This window comes from Oncorhynchus mykiss, chromosome 21 (genome assembly GCF_013265735.2).
Source record: "Oncorhynchus mykiss isolate Arlee chromosome 21, USDA_OmykA_1.1, whole genome shotgun sequence".
NCBI lineage: Eukaryota > Metazoa > Chordata > Actinopteri > Salmoniformes > Salmonidae > Oncorhynchus > Oncorhynchus mykiss.
The window spans coordinates 49757842-49772992 of record NC_048585.1 but is presented as its reverse complement, the minus strand read 5'-3'; the positions used below and the strand labels follow the sequence as shown (position 1 = coordinate 49772992).

Sequence of the window (15151 nt, the reverse complement as noted above, 5' to 3'; positions counted from 1 at the left end):
CACACACACACGCGCACACATACTCATAAACACACATTACTCGCAAGCTGCCAAAAGCAGATTTTAACCCCAAAGAACTACTGCTATCGACGCCACCACGGCATTCACCTTTATATACACCCAATCTTCTACCCAAAATATCAACATCAAGTCTGACACGTTTCTATCACACGTGACTAAGGGAAAATGCCCTTCAGTGGGGTCTCCAATGGCCAGAGGCTGCAAAGCACTTGTGTTTTTTTTTCACACAAAAAAAGCAGAACAGTGCACATAGAATGGGGTGGTTTTTGTTTAGTTTTTTTCATTCCCAAATTCAGAATAAGTTTCTTGGTGAAGGAGGAGAGAATAAGCTTGACTTGAGTTTAGGAGGTTTTATACACTTTCTGGCCTCTCAAAGAGTGTTGCGTATACAGTACAGTACCTTTCTTCGAATTAAGCAGGTAAGAATGTTCACAATTGCTGGGATAGAGTGCAACAGGTAACATCGTTGTGGATAGTGTTTATTTGAGTTATAAAAGTCGTTTTCTGTATTACAAAGTGGGAGAGTTGTGATTAGAATTTGTAATGCCCCGTAACGCCTGAGATGTTGTTTTTGTTCACATATGTAATATATTTTTTTGTTTGTTATAGATTTGACGTAACACACTTGGGGAAGACGATAACCTATGTGCTACTGTAGGCAAGTTCTCTATTGTTGTTCTTCTCCGGGCACTACACAGTACAATGAAAATAGCAGAGGTCCTTCCTCTGTAGTCCATAGCTTATTACATGATAAAATCAAGGCTCCCTATAGCGAGAACGGGTAGAGATATCCCCGGGGTGTATACAGATATAGTGCATATATGTTGATTAATACTTTCTTTAGAATGATTTGACCGGTTTCACATGGATTTGTCGGTGTGTTGATTGTACCACATGTGTAACAGGTCACTTTATATATACTGTATTTTTAAGGCATCTACTTGAGAATTGCATATAGTGACTGATAATAGAATGGCACCGTGTTATGTTTAAGGGTTAATGCTTCCTGCTATTATTTTTTTTCTTACAATAGCAGTATGATTTCAGTTTGCAATTGTGGGTCTGATTAAGGTTAGCGTGTTCCTCTCCTGAATTTTTACATTTTTTTGTGATGGTCCCACAAGTCAAGCCGTCTCTCCTGTGAAAATGAGCTTAGTCAATGTCACATGCTAGCACCCCAGGTGGGAAGTTGAATGCAAAGAGTCAAGTTTGTCACAGTAGACAGATCAGTGACTTCGCAGCCATACGAGACCAACGGGTGCATTCTTTACAGGCGAACAGTAAGCTTAGAAAAATGGCCCCCTCCCTCCCCCAAGAAATAAAAACAAATTGAAACATGTCTCTCCATCTGTCAATACACGACAATAAGACCTTGTCATTCACTGCATAGAAAGCAGTCCCTACTTTGGTCAATTAAAAAAGGAAAACAACAACAACGATATCAACAAAATAAATGCATTACAATATTGTCTACCTCCAAACTAGCCTCTAATAATTGGCGTATCTATAAGCACTACCTACATAGGCAAAACTTGGTATTGCATAATTTTCATACATCTGAATTCTTCTCTCCTCAATAGTAACTGGAAGATGGAAAAACGGAAAAACAAAACAATAAAACAAAAATGAAAGGTTATTCGAAAACCACCGAAAACACTGAAAAATAATGCTGGTGATTATAGACTTTAGAACAGCAACTATACTTGATATCCCAGATGCACCGTAACTGTGAGAGAAAGTAGTAAATCAAAGTCAAAAATCAACAATGTCACAATTTTCGTTCAGAGTACAAAAAAAAAGTATTATCATAAATTGTTTAGTTTCTTTTCTATAATGGTAATAAATGCCGCAAAAAAACAAGTGTAGTGATATCTTTATATTCAAAGGCAAGGCACGTAATGTGGACTATATGTCATCGTGCAAATGAAGAGTATTGGAGAGATTTGTCATATCTGGACTTGGAGAGAGGTCAAGTCAATAAACCTGCCTTGCACAATTCTAGATTTCAGGGAATGCCACCATTGTATCTGGGATTTTTAGTGTTCAAGTGGCAAAATGTGCAACCCACTGCAACTTTGCAGGTTCGAGGTTCGAGGTTGCACATAAAAGTGTAGATTTTGAGACGTACACATACATTTTTAGTGAATGACTTTAACAGCCTGCATTCGTTTTTTTTTTCCGTCAAGTCATATTGTAAACACAAGCTTCATAAGCTAATGGCCAAATGAATATGTTATTGATTTCGAATGGCATTTTATACACTATGTGTGTTTCATTTTTTTTAACTTGCTGTTTGTTATTTTTTCCACAATAAATAAAAAGCTCCCCATGAGACTGAGTAGGGCTCAATAGAAGTGCTGGCTTGTTCATATTCAGTTGTGCATAGGTAGCTTAATGCGCACCTTCAAACACATCTCTGCATTTCAGGCTTAGTATTTTTTTTCTTTCCATATCGAGACACAAAGAAATGCGACTGAAATCAACTCAAATGTTTTTTTAAACATTTCACGTTTACGTATTTAAACCAAAAAAACTACATTTATCCCCTTTCCTTTAGAGTCTTCGGGCTGACAGACTGATAGCTTCCCTTCAAAAATTCAATTGCACTTGCCTCTTTCGAGTTTTCAAGATTTTTTTTTTTAAATCTTAAAAAAAAATACTTTTCCTAGAGGAGATACGAATTCTTTCAAAAAAGGGGTCAAATCTCTAACCTAAAAATAGTGTTTAGTCTTCTTCTTTTTTTTTTTACCATAGTAAGAGTTAGGAGTACTCTTAAGAGTATAACTAACTTTTAAGTAGATAGCAGTACAGAATCAACAGGATAATGAGTAAAAAAAAATATATATCACAGTAAACTGAAATCTAAGGGAAAAAACACTCTGAATTCACAATTTGTTCCTATGGTTACACAGTGAATAGTTTGATATAGAAGGGGTAAAGGTCAAAGTTGAATAACTTACAGTCGGGTACGTCTACTACCAGCCAGTCTTTGTGTGTTTCAGACCACCACTTCCCCTGTTCGTAACCAAGGTTAGAAACTCCCAACATCAAAATGAAGAAGAACACCACTATTAGACTAAGAGTTGTCATGCAAAACATTAAGGCATCTTAAGTTTTTTTGTACAGGATACATCACAGTATTTTGAATAGAAAGGCTCTTTTCACACAATGACTGACTGGCATGGCGAAGGGTTAGCTAGAGTGGACCGGATCAGTTTTGCTCCAAACCTACTCGAGTCTTCTTGGCCAATGTCCCGAAGGAGGAGGGGTTTGTGGGAGGGAGGAAGGGAGGGAGGGGGGGAGGGAGAGAGGGGGTAAGCACCATTGTTTTAAGTGCTGCTTGCTGGTTAGTTCCCCCGTAGCCGACACTTCTTGCCCCTTGAGCGGTCTTCAGTTCTCTGCCTCTGTGTGGAGGAGGGGGGGTTCACCAATGATGTTTATGCTGTAGTTCTGGTGGACATTTGTCGGCAGAATCGGAGTCCCGTTCGTGACTTGGAATGGAACTAAGCTCGCCCAGGTACCAGGACTGTTTAAACACAACAGAGAGAGAAGGAGAGAACGGAAGAGGGTTTTGAGTCACCTGCATTGAGCAATGGAAGCGTTTGGACACTTTGGAAAGCAATCCTGAAATACTCTGCAGCATTACATTACACTGTAACACGACATCACTATAACATGAACAGTTAACACTTTAGAGGGATAGTCAGCTGAGAAAAATAGTCAACTGAGGACAAAATACAAAAGGATTTATTCATAATGTCAAATCTACAGTAAATTAACCAATTATTTTGTTAGGCAGAAAACACAATTCTGTGTATATAGCATGTATGTCTTGTTAGGATGTGTAATTATTATGCAGCGTCAATCAAATGTCTACGAATCCATCAAATTCTATGGCAGTGTTTTTATGAACAATTGTTTTTTTAAACGGCACCCACAATAGTTTCATCCCTCTCATCCAATCATGTTGCTTTATCCAGGAAGAGTTTGATGTAAAGGTCTTATGTCTAGTCTAATCAGTCTGTGGCTCGAAGGGGGACACAGTCAAACAAAGCGCTTCCAGTGTATTCCGCCGATTCCCCTGAGGAGGATGTCAAGCGAGGATCACACCTAATCCCATATTGACAGACCCTCTCCATGTTGATCAATGGTGCTACGGAAGGGGGTCGGGGTCTTTACAAATCCTCCTCATCCCCATTCAACGCACGCTAATGCAACACAACACAGCGATTGTTCACCGGAGGCGCAAACCGAAAGTGCAGCCTGCTTGCGAAACACAAACAATGTGTTGTTGTTCTCAAGGGGCTCAATGATACGTACATGTCGAATAATGAATGAATTATCCCCCCCCCCCCCCCCCCCCCCCCACACACACACACACACATAGCTGCTACGTCTGAAATACCTGTCTTGTCTTGCACAATTGCTGCATTATAGGCCAACACTATAGACACAAAATAAAATCTTATTTTCCTGGGGGGTATGTTTGAAGGTTATGTAGGTTAACCAAGTCCCGCCACTGCCCCATGCAGGTGTAAGGCTTCCTCAATAAATATGGAGAAGAGAGTAGATTCCTGTTGTCAGTGGGATAGGAAGACTACCTAACGAGGGAAAAGGAGAGGAGTGGGAACCGGATATGGTGGAACACAGACTTCATTTTCCCTGAGGCTATCCCATCTGACAGGACTGGGTCTGTGTCCATGAATGGTGTCTAATGATCTGGTCTGCATTTTATACAAAACCCTGGGAAACCCTCAGCTAAAAACAATGGGAACTACATATTCATTAAGTTGCTAAGAGGATCATAGAAAATAAAACAAGAGAGAGAGAAAGGTAGAGGTAAAGAAATAACATTTGACAACTAAATTTGATAAAGAGGAAAACATTGGAATCTTGTACAGTCAGTTCCAGTCCTATAAAGGGTTAAAACTCCAGAGATTATCTACACAAACTATTTGGGCAGGGCTTTTCTCTCCTCCTCCATCCTCCTTTCTCCTTGACTCCACCTCCCTTCATCATTCTCGCTCCTCCTACCAGCCCCCTTACCCTCTCTCTCTCCCTCTCTTTTTTCTCCCTCCCTGTATTTGCCTAACTCTCTCTGTCTCCCTCTCTCGCAGGCATGCCAAAAATCATCTGACAGGAAATGAGAGATTACGTTTTTCCTACCTTGCTGAACAAAGAGAGCTCAGAGCAGGCTAGTTCCCTGCAGCATTCTGTCCTTCCCTCGTCTCTTTAATACACACACACACACACACACTCTCACATACACACACACACACACACACTCTCACACACACACACACACACACACACCCTCTCTCTCCCACTCTGTGTCCTACTCTAAAGGCCTTCTCAGGTGAGGACAGCATAGACACAGTAAAGGTAAACAGTGTTCACTATGCAGTCCATCACACTGTCAATCTCATATTACCACATATAGAATTTCACCAAATTATTCATTGTTTACAAAAAAAGATGATGTCTTTGCTTGAGTTAGGGATTTCATTCACTTAGACTTTACACTGAAGTGCAAGGCTGTATCTCAAATGGTACCGTATTCCCTATTTGTTTGACTACTTTGGACAAAGGCCTAAAGTGCACTATATATGGACGCAGCCCAAGTTCACTTCCCCTACACAGGCCTGCAGGTGGCTTCAGACGAGGGCACTCACTAACACTAATGAGAGAAACAACTTTCCTCATGGATTCCTGCTGCGTAATCTATCCCCATGGCCTCCTCTAGCCCCATATTCGAGTTCCACGAACCCAAATCACACTAATTCTCCTTCTCACAAGCGGAGCTCCAGCGTCCAGAGGGCATCTTTCAAGGATTAAGCCAACCAAATTAGATTATCTAATGGCATCTTAATGGATTGCTGACCCATTTCCTGCCGAATGGCAGTTTGAATGTTTGAATTTATTTATTTTTATTTTTTTACCCCCCTTTCTCCCCAATTTCGTGGTTTCCAATTTTTAGTAGTTACTATCTTGTCCCATCGCTACAACTCCCGTACGGGCTCGGGAGAGACGAAGGTCGAAAGCCATGCGTCCTCCGAAACACAACCCAACCAAGCCGCACTGCTTCTTAACACAGCGCGCATCCAACCCGGAAGCCAGCCACACCAATGTGTCGGAGGAAACACCGTGCCCCTAGCGACCTTGTCAGCGTGCACTACGCCCGGCCCGCCACATGAGTCGCTAGTGCGCGATGAGACATGGATATCCCTACCGGCCAAACCCTCCCTAACCCGGATGACGCTAGGACAATTGTGCGTCGGTCGCCCCACGGACCTCCCGGGCGCGGCCGGCTGCGACAGAACCTGGGCGCGAACCCAGAGTCTCTGGTGGCACAGAACCCTGCGCCACCCGGGAGGCCCCGGAGTGTTTGAATTTATGGTCCTAGTGTCTAGTGGTTCATCAGACAAAGGATAATACAAACACACATCATCTTAATGAAATGTCATTTAAAAAGCGCATTCAACTTCTCAATCCTATGAACAAACCTTTGCTAGTGCAATTATGGAATGCTTAATGTATCTCTGAGATTCAGATTACTCAACATGTGCAGAGAAAGACAAGTGTAAGCAATCAACCAACACAATCTCAATACACAATGTCTCAGTACAGTCCATGAGCGATGCACCAGGTTATTCAGATTGTCAATACTTTGCTGATAAGAATACGGAATTCCTCACCTACCCCCGAGATTCAGATTACCAAGACATCACTCAGTCTGAGGAGTAAGCAATGTGTGGTTAGTTAGAAAGTTCAAATAAAAGGCAGATTACATGAAAGATGGCATCAACTATCATTTCAGGGTCAGGGACAATATAATGCCAAGGTTCCTACTATCAACTCAAGTGTTCTACAGTTGCAGTTAGCAATCTACACTGGCACTCTTCAGCAACGTTTGAATTCAGTTCCTATCGTACAGATACTCAAGCTCACCCAGCTAGTTATGGAAAATCTACAGAGGACCATAAACGTGTCTGAGCTGTCCTCTCTTGCAGTCTTTATCTTTCAAGAGGCAGCACTGATGATTTCATGAACTATCTTACTGAAAATATGGAAACCATCAAAAAACACACTTCAATTGCACCCAGAAACCCAGTTATAGGAGACTCATGAGTTTGGAATTCCATGACAGAAGACATTGATTTGAATACCTGCTTAACTTTGAGTTGTATTAAAAGTTTGAAAGACAAATAGTATACTGTAAGGAATCTGAATTGGGGTATCCTGATGTGCTCGTAAATCAATTAAGCAAGTCTGACTAGAAACAAGTTATTCTTTCACTGCACCTCTCATCGCTCCTAAAGGCTTGGACTGTACGATCAGGGAGGACCAGAAGTCGAGTGTCTGTCTAAGCAGAGAGAGAGAAAGCAGAGAGATAGAAAGAGATAGAGGGCAAAGAGAGAGAGAGAAGTGAGAGAGAAGAGAGAGAGAGAGAGAGAGGGCAAAGAGAGAGAAGTGAGAGAGAAGAGAGAGAGAGAAGTGAGAGAGAAGAGAGAGAGGGCAAAGAGAGAGAAGTGAGAGAGAAGAGAGAGAGAGAAGTGAGAGAGAAGAGAGAGAGGGCAAAGAGAGAGAAGTGAGAGAGAAGAGAGAGAGAGAAGTGAGAGAGAAGAGAGAGAGGGCAAAGAGAGAGAGAGAGAGAGAGAGAGATAGAGGGAGCGAGAGAGAGGGCAAAGAGAGAGAGAGAGAGAAGAGAGAGAGGGAGTGAGAGAGAGGGAGAGAGAGAGAGAGGGCAAAGAGAGAGAAGTGAGAGAGAAGAGAGAGAGGGCAAAGAGAGAGAGAGAGAGAGAGAGAGAGAGAGAGGGAGTGAGAGAGAGGGAGAGAGAGAGAGGGCAAAGAGAGAGAAGTGAGAGAGAAGAGAGAGAGAGAAGTGAGAGAGAAGAGAGAGAGGGCAAAGAGAGAGAGAGAGAGAGAGAGAGAGAGAGAGAGGGAGTGAGAGAGAGGGAGCGAGAGAGAGGCCTCCTTGTAGCTCAGGCATATATTTCCTCTTACCTCCACTGGTCTACCAGGAGACATAGAGAAGGGGCTCTCAGGAAACCCTTTAACCTCAGAGAGGGCAGAGTAGGCCGGTGGAGGTTTGAAGAGAACAGCACATATACATGCACCCCATCTCTCCCTCTATCCTATTAGGTATACAGCTGTGTTCTACCATTTCATAACAAGGAGAAACAAGGAGAAACCCTTCAGGAAATGCTTCTACACCTGCATTGCTTGCTGTTCGGGGTTATAAGCTGGGTTTATGTTCAGATGATGTAAGAATGGCTTTATAAATACAGTTGATTGATTGATTTATTGATTGATTCTCTGAAAGACAAGGCCCTGTTGAAATAGAAGTTAAAATGTTTTCCAAGCGAGGGAGACAGAAAGAGAGAGTGAGAAAGCGAGAGAACGAGAGAGAGCATTGACGTGTCTCTTTAAGTAGGCGGAGTGGGGATCAAGGACAAAGCCGGAGAAGGCAGAAATGTTCATATACCGTAGCTAAAACGTTGACCCTGTATTGACATGTCTATGCATTGGCATTGTTAAGTCTTTCCATAGAATGGTTTTACAGTATCTGACACAATTACATCCAAGTGATGAAAGCAAAAAATATCCTTCTTCTGACTACGCTGCAGCAGTACAAAACATTATGAACACCTGCTCTTTCCATGACACAGACTGACCAGGTGAATCCAGGTGAAATCGATGATCCCTTATTGATGTCACCTGTTAAATCCACTTCCATCACTGTAGATGAAGGAGAGGAGACGGGTTAAAGAAGGATATTTAAGCCTTGAGACAAGTGAGACACTTGTGTATTGTGTATATGTGACATTCAGAGGGTAAGACATAATATTTATTTTCTTTGAACAGGGTATGGAAGTAGGAGCCAGGCGCACCAATTTGAGTGTCTCAAGACTCTGGGTATTTCACGCTCAACAGTTTCCCGTGTGTATCAACAATGGTCCACCACCCAAAGGACATCCAGCCAACTTTACACAACTGTGGGAAGCATTGGAGTCATCCCTGTGGAACGAACACTTTCGACACCTCGTAGAGTCCACGCCTTAACGAATTGAGGCTGTTCTGAGGGCAAGAGGGGGTGCAGCTCAATATTAGGAAGGTGTTCCTAATGTTTTGTACACTCAGGGTATATAAATAAAATGACCGTAATGTACTGGCACCTCAGAACACCCATACAAAGGGCTTTCTGTCTCCTCCACGCAGTTTGAGACTCAACTCAAACAGAAGAAAAGCAAAGAACAGTCAGAGAGTAAAAGAAACGGCTTGTAACGGAGCTAGCCTGTGTCCCAGATGGCACCCTATTCCCTATATAGTTCACTACATAGGAAATAGGGCGCCATGTGGGACACATATATACTATTTGTGTGAGCTGTCACACTGCCGAGGCCTCCAACAGATGTTTTATGTGTGTTTTACTTTCCCTAACACAAATCCAATCCAAGGCCTTCCTAAGGCTCAACAGAAATGAAAGATAAATATGTGTTACACTGGGAAAGGAGAGAGAGAGAGAGAGAGGGGGGGGGGGAAGAGGGGGGGCTGGAGAGAGAGAGAGAGAGACTGGGCTGGAGAAAGAGAGAGAGAAAGAGGGCTGGAGGGAGAGAGAGAGAGGGGGCTGGAGAGAGAGAGAGAGGGGGCTGGAGAGAGAGGGGGGCTGGAGAGGGATGGGGCTGGAGAGAGAGAGGGCTGGAGAGAGAGAGAGAGAGAGAGAGAGAGAGAGAGAGAGAGAGAGAGAGAGAGAGAGAGAGAGAGAGAGAGAGAGAGAAAGAGTGCTAGAGAGAGAGAGAAAGAGGGCTGGAGAGAGAGAGAGAGAGAGAGAGAGAGAAAGAGGGCTAGAGAGAGAGAGAGAAAGAGGGCTGGAGAGAGAGAGAGAGAAAGAGGGCTGGAGAGAGAGGGACGGAGAGGGAAAAAAAGAGAGCAAGAAAGAGAGAGAGAGAGGCTGTGAAAATGTGGTGTTTGTTAACGATGCTATGCTTCTCTATAGCGGGGAGGACTCTTTTGGGCAATGTGTGAGAGCGTGAGCTAGAGAGAGAGAGAGAGAAAGACATAGTTTCCCCTAAATCTTTTTGTTTCTTAGGAACTGCCATGGCCCCATTCCAAAGAGCCAATCAGCCGATTAAGTCTGCAGCATCCTGTCACACAGTGCAGTACTAGACGATAGCAGAGTGTCCCTTGATTAGGTCCAGTAACACAGTTAACCAGTAACGTTAATCCTCCTGTGTCTATGACCTAACACACTTTTCCAAATGTATTTATTTTTTCTAAAAAGTGAAATACATGAATAGAAAAATATTAAACGTTTTTTAATTTAAAGGTGCTTACCTAAAATGTCAAATTAAGCAAAACAAAATGTAGGTAATTATATGTAATTAATATATATATATATATTATAAAGCATAACTCACATACATTCCCAGGAACAACAGCTAAAGGTGGAGGTATGTAAAACTTTATGAAAAGCACTCTTTGATGTCACACACATCTTATTATGACACCTTGAATATCTGATTTGGCACTGTTATTGCTTGGTTGACATCCACTCTGGCAGTCTCTGGATGATTATAATGACTAGTTATACAGTACAAATGCCCTCAGGGTTAGAACTTACTGGAATAGTGAGCAACGTTCAACAGATTGTTCACATTCTTTATGGGTATTCCAGATTCCCATTGTGGTGGTAGAAATGGAAGGGTAACTGAGGTAATGAATGCAGAGAGATGAGGGGTGAACTTTGTATGTTTATCACTTCAGGGTCAATAAAATCTCAATCTGTAGACTCTATTGAAAGTATGAATATATTGTATGTGTGTCTACGTGTGTGTGTGTGTGTGCGAAAGTGAGTGTGATAGGTGTGTGTTTCATCAGATAGTTTGTAGACAAGTGACAGAGAGAATGTTTGAAATAATGGAAACGTTACCTTTGCCAAGCAATCCCCAAAGTATCCTCAGTGCCACTGGGGCCATAATGCCTGCCGTTTTGATTCATGGTCCAGTCACATATCCTCAGCTGTCAATTAAAACCTAGCAGTCAGACACGGAGCCAACAGCACAACTCACAGCTCACGTTGATATCACCACACACAGTTACTATACAAGGTCACTACAAAACAAAATCATGCATGCAAGAAAATCCTAAAGCAGAGAGCCTGGAACAAACCAAAAAATAGGCCAAACTACTATCCTACAGCTGTTTTTATCTAAACATAAAGAAATACGACACGTCTGTCATTATTAGTGATATTAGATCCTTCTACAGTTTAAAATCTAGGGAAAGCAGATTAAATTAAAGAACAGTAAGCATGCCATCACACTTAATACTAGGTTTCTAATCTGACCTGGAAGCAGAGAAGAGGTTAGTTTACACATTGTGAGTCATGTCAATGGCAGTCGTTCAGCTACTGTATAGGGGAGTAGTTTGATATGATTAGCCTGTGGGGCCAGGCGTTCCACAGGTTACATACATACATGTTGTTAGATAATATGTAGTGTTCATTCTTATTCTGCATGCAGGCTCGTTGAGGCATTTCTGTATTTTATAGCAGTCCAACTCAGGTCCAAGTATCCCCATATGGACGTGGTAGTTTTAGTGTAGCTAGATGAGATTGTGGCAGGGTTGCTAAACAAGGGCTGCTGTCTTGTCTCTAACGTCTTACAACAATGACACACACACACACACAACACCCCTGAAAGACACACACACATTAACTCAAAACCAACACACACTCTCGCCCAGGCATTATACACACACACGTCCACAGTCCAGAAGAGGCATCTCAGCCAATACCCAGCTAAACTTGCACCTTTAGTCGACACATCCATTTGGTAGTGCATCTTGAAAAAGTGCCTCGTGAGCAATCCTCCCACCGCTGTGGCAGACTGAAGAGCTCTTACGAGGGTTTAATCATATATACGCACCACACTGAATATTCAAAACCCACTTAGGATGATCGATAACATTAGCCTTCTCTCTGAGAGCACCTGTACACAAAGCCACACAGTGGTTTTTCACAGTACATCTTGAGGTGAATGACTGATTTCCTCTAGTTGTTCTGTGTATCTTGTGTGTATCGAAAATGTGAAGGTGTCTGCCGAATTACCTAACCAACGATAAAGACAATATTTTCCTAAATCAAATAGAAACAAAAAAAACATACGCACTTGTGCGCCACACACACACACACACACACACACACACACACACACACGCTAGTCTATAAAGGAGGATATAAACAGAGGCCACCACTCCATTTTTCTAAATCATATTAATTTGTTCTCCCAACACCAAGCCTCTACTCTAAGCAGACTGCATGGTTAAGTCTCTACCTTACTCTTCTACTAACATCAGAGACTCGGGTCCTGCATCCTCCCCAGCACACCAAAACCCTACACTGCCTTTCCATCATCCAGCCCAGCCTGTTGCTCTGCTTTGACAAAGCTTCGAGCAGAGAGAACGTTCTGGCTGTGCCAGACGCTCTCCTACCACCAACAACACCACCCTCACCCCCCTCCCCACGCTCTGTGCCAGGCCTGCCAGCACTCCTCTAGGGGGGCTCGCCATCTGTCTCCCGGCACTGCCAAATCACAGTGGCAAGGGTAGGAGGGACGGGAAGCCGTCGCCGGGGAACATTAGCGAAACAGATGCAGGCAGAATGGGGATTAGCAGGCTTCCTTAGATAATATCAAATGACATCTGATCACTGAACGTTCCCACAGGAATGCATAGCGGAGGAACGGTCCCTCGAGGGGTTAACCAAGGAGAAGACATGAATGGGAGTTATTTTTTTCTTCACAGATTTTTTGCATAGGAATTGTTTGGAAGGGGGAGGGGTGCTGGCAGGTGGGTGTTTTGGGGGTTGGTGGGGTTGTGTGTAGAGTGCACACTGGGGACGTTGGGCGGCTGACAACACTTGGATCTCTTCAGCTGCATCTTGAAATATAACCAGTGACTGCATCTCTACAGCTACATACTGAAATATCACCATTGACTGCATCTTTACAGCTACATACTGAAATATAACCAGTGACTGCATCTTTACAGCTACATACTGAAATATAACCAGTGACTGCATCTCTACAGCTACATACTGAAATATCACCATTGACTGCATCTTTACAGCTACATACTGAAATATAACCAGTGACTGCATCTTTATAGCTACATACTGAAATATAACCAGTGACGGCATCTCTACAGCTACATACTGAAATATCACCATTGACTGCATCTTTACAGCTACATACTGAAATATAACCAGTGACGGCATCTCTACAGCTACATACTGAAATATCACCATTGACTGCATCTCTACAGCTACATACTGAAATATAACCAGTGACGGCATCTCTACAGCTACATACTGAAATATAACCAGTGACTGCATCTCTACAGCTACATACTGAAATATAACCAGTGACTGCATCTTTACAGCTACATACTGAAATATAACCAGTGACGGCATCTCTACAGCTACATACTGAAATATAACCAGTGACTGCATCTCTACAGCTACATACTGAAATATAACCAGTGACGGCATCTCTACAGCTACATACTGAAATATAACCAGTGACGGCATCTCTACAGCTACATACTGAAATATAACCAGTGACTGCATCTCTACAGCTACATACTGAAATATAACCAGTGACGGCATCTCTACAGCTACATACTGAAATATAACCCGGTGACTGCATCTCTACAGCTGCATCCTGAAATATAACCCGGTGACTGCATCTCTATAGCTACATACTGAAATATCACCAGTGACTGCATCTCTACAGCTACATACTGAAATATCACCAGTGACTGCATCTCTACAGCTACATACTGAAATATCACCGGTGACTGCATCTCTACAGCTACATACTGAAATATCACCGGTGACTGCATCTCTACAGCTTCATACTGAAATTACACCAGTGACTGCATGTCTACAGCTACATACTGAAATATCACCAGTGACTGCATCTGAAAGATGACACCCCAAGTCGGTGAAACTCCTCCACCTTGTGTGTCTGGTCTCTCCACCCAACCCGCCTCAGAACAACAGTCTCAAACACACAGGAGAAATGTCAATACATCTCATAACTCTACCTAATAAATATCCAGAGCCGGGGTGAGATGGCAAAAACAACAAAGGGAGTATACCTATGACATTGTTTACTCCACAGTGTATAAGTGGCCTAGTGCCAGTAACCACAGGATGAAAGAGCCAGCTTCTTACGTTTAAATCATCCTGAACCACAAACAACACAGACAAAGCCTGACTAATAAAATATAAGCATGATGAATGGCTATTGTATTTCCTTTAAGTCTTTTCTATTCATTTAGTATTCAGCTCGCAGTGTTAGTTTAATTTAATTTAATATAATATAAATTGATATTTTACACTATCGGCCAGTGAGACAACATTGAGTACAGCTGTTTAGTGACTTATCTGAGAGAAGTAGCAGGGCAATGAAAAATTGCATATTAACTCTATACACACACACACACACACACACACACACACACACACACACTGCCCAAAATAGTCTACCCTGCTATAGAGAATCATAGCATCATTAACAAACAGCACATTTTCTGCCTGCTGTACCTTTGCCAAGCTTCAGAAAAATACAGGCCAGGCTTTGTCATTACATTCGACAGGAACGGTAGAGAAGAGAAACCACTGATTACTATGTAGCCGCGTGCAGATGCATTCAATTAAGCGTGGTTGGAAAGCCTTGGCTTCGGACCAGCGTGTTAGTGTGTGCTTCATGAGGAGGGGCTGGCGCTCCAAGCCTCCTTTTCAACCCTCGCTGACCACAATGATCCTAACCTCACACACACTTCAGGCACCACGTGGTCACATGTGCCCAGGCGTCGGGACAACCGCTCGACGCCAACAACACCAAACAGTCTGGCTATGGTCTGTATCATACACTGTCTGTCTGAATATTCTGACGTACAGAATAGTATGGAAAGACAAGAAACCCACCCACTGTCTAATGAATACTGAACCACAACAGAGTCATTGAAATGTGTATTTTTGTGCACTTTCTCCCTTCTGTACTATTGAGGATACAGCATACATTGGCAAGAAAACGTATGTGAACCCTTTGAAATTACCTGGATT

At 42.7% G+C, this 15151-nt stretch overlaps 1 protein-coding gene across 6 annotated transcripts in view; it reads right to left on the bottom strand.

Annotated features, from left to right (window-relative positions):
- Positions 1-235: 235 nt before the first annotated feature.
- LOC110500628 (nuclear factor 1 B-type) overlaps positions 236-15151 on the bottom strand; it is a 92090-nt gene continuing 77174 nt past the window's right edge. For 4 of the 6 annotated variants that reach the window (XM_036958088.1, XM_036958086.1, XM_036958089.1 and 1 more), the window contains 2 exons: positions 10952-11040; positions 236-3547 (listed from right to left, as the gene is read on the bottom strand). In XM_036958088.1, coding sequence (XP_036813983.1) covers positions 3412-3547; positions 10952-11040 — 225 coding nt within the window. In that variant the 3' untranslated portion in view covers positions 236-3411. The remainder of the gene's footprint in view (positions 3548-10951; positions 11041-15151) is intronic. The other 2 variants (XM_036958090.1, XM_036958091.1) reach the window with 1 other exon arrangement.